The following is a 968-nucleotide window of genomic DNA, read 5'->3' on the forward strand; positions in this document are numbered from 1 at the left end:
AAATGGGCTGGGAAATCGCACCTCACATGGATGGGTTCCTTTTTGGGGTGAAGAGGAGCCCCAGCAGTACTTTGTGGGGTGAAAAGGGGCCTTTCTGGGTCAAAGAAGGACCTAGTGATGCCTTTTTGGCGTGAAAAAGGGCCTTTTTGGGGGCAAAGAGCTCAGCAATGCCTTTTAGGGGCGAAGAAGGGCCCCAGCAATGCATTTTGGGGTATAAAAGGGCCTTTTTGGGTCGAAGAAGGGCCCAGTGATGCCTTTTTGGGGTGAAGAAGGCCTCAGCAATGCCTTTTTGGGACTCCTTGGGGTACACAGCATCCCTGGACCCTTCCCGCTCCATCCCATGGACCAGGGCTGCCCTGGGCTCTTTCTGGGAGCAGTGACCCCAAATCCTTGGGAGGATGCGGAGCAGTGCCCAGTATCTGGGGTTTCCCTCCCAAAATTTCCCGCCCAAAGCGGAACCGAGCATTTCCGTGGCCGAGAGCCGCCGTTTTGGTGCGGGAAAGTGCCCGAAACCCCCAGAAAACCCCAAACGGGCAGATTCCCTGCAATGGAGCCAATGGACAGGGACCCCTGGTGCATCCAGGGGGGGTGGGTGAAGCTTTCAGCGGTTTTGGGGGTTTCCTGTGGTGTTTGGCCATGTTTGAGCCTCTTTTCATTATAAAACCTCCATTTCCTTTCGATTTTGGTTCAGTTTGGTTTGGATGGGAAGGGAGCTGCTCCCCCCAAATCCAAGTACATCATTAACATTAAATGTATTAATTGAGATAATAAAGGGCAGGAATGGGGCTGGGGGAGGTGACCCCCCCCAAATGACCCGAAAGGCCCTGACGGCCCCTTTTGCCCCCCCAGGGCCGTGGTGACCCCCCCGCCCCACCCATGGACAGGCTCAAGAGAAAGTTTGAGGATGCGGACGTGGGCTCCAACGGCTCCAACAGCGACGACGAAATCTCCAACAGCGACAGCGGCGA

General features: G+C 55.7%; 1 protein-coding gene across 1 annotated transcript in view; it reads left to right on the forward strand.

Annotated features, from left to right (window-relative positions):
• Positions 1–849: 849 nt before the first annotated feature.
• LOC104537331 (cysteine/serine-rich nuclear protein 2-like) overlaps positions 850–968 on the forward strand; it is a gene marked incomplete at both ends in the record, with an annotated part of 5,518 nt that continues 5,399 nt past the window's right edge. Inside the window, one exon of the mRNA XM_010180165.1 lies at positions 850–964. Coding sequence (XP_010178467.1) covers positions 850–964 — 115 coding nt within the window. The remainder of the gene's footprint in view (positions 965–968) is intronic.

Source organism: Mesitornis unicolor, unplaced genomic scaffold, assembly GCF_000695765.1.
Source record: "Mesitornis unicolor isolate BGI_N332 unplaced genomic scaffold, ASM69576v1 scaffold36392, whole genome shotgun sequence".
Classification (NCBI taxonomy): Eukaryota; Metazoa; Chordata; class Aves; order Mesitornithiformes; family Mesitornithidae; genus Mesitornis; species Mesitornis unicolor.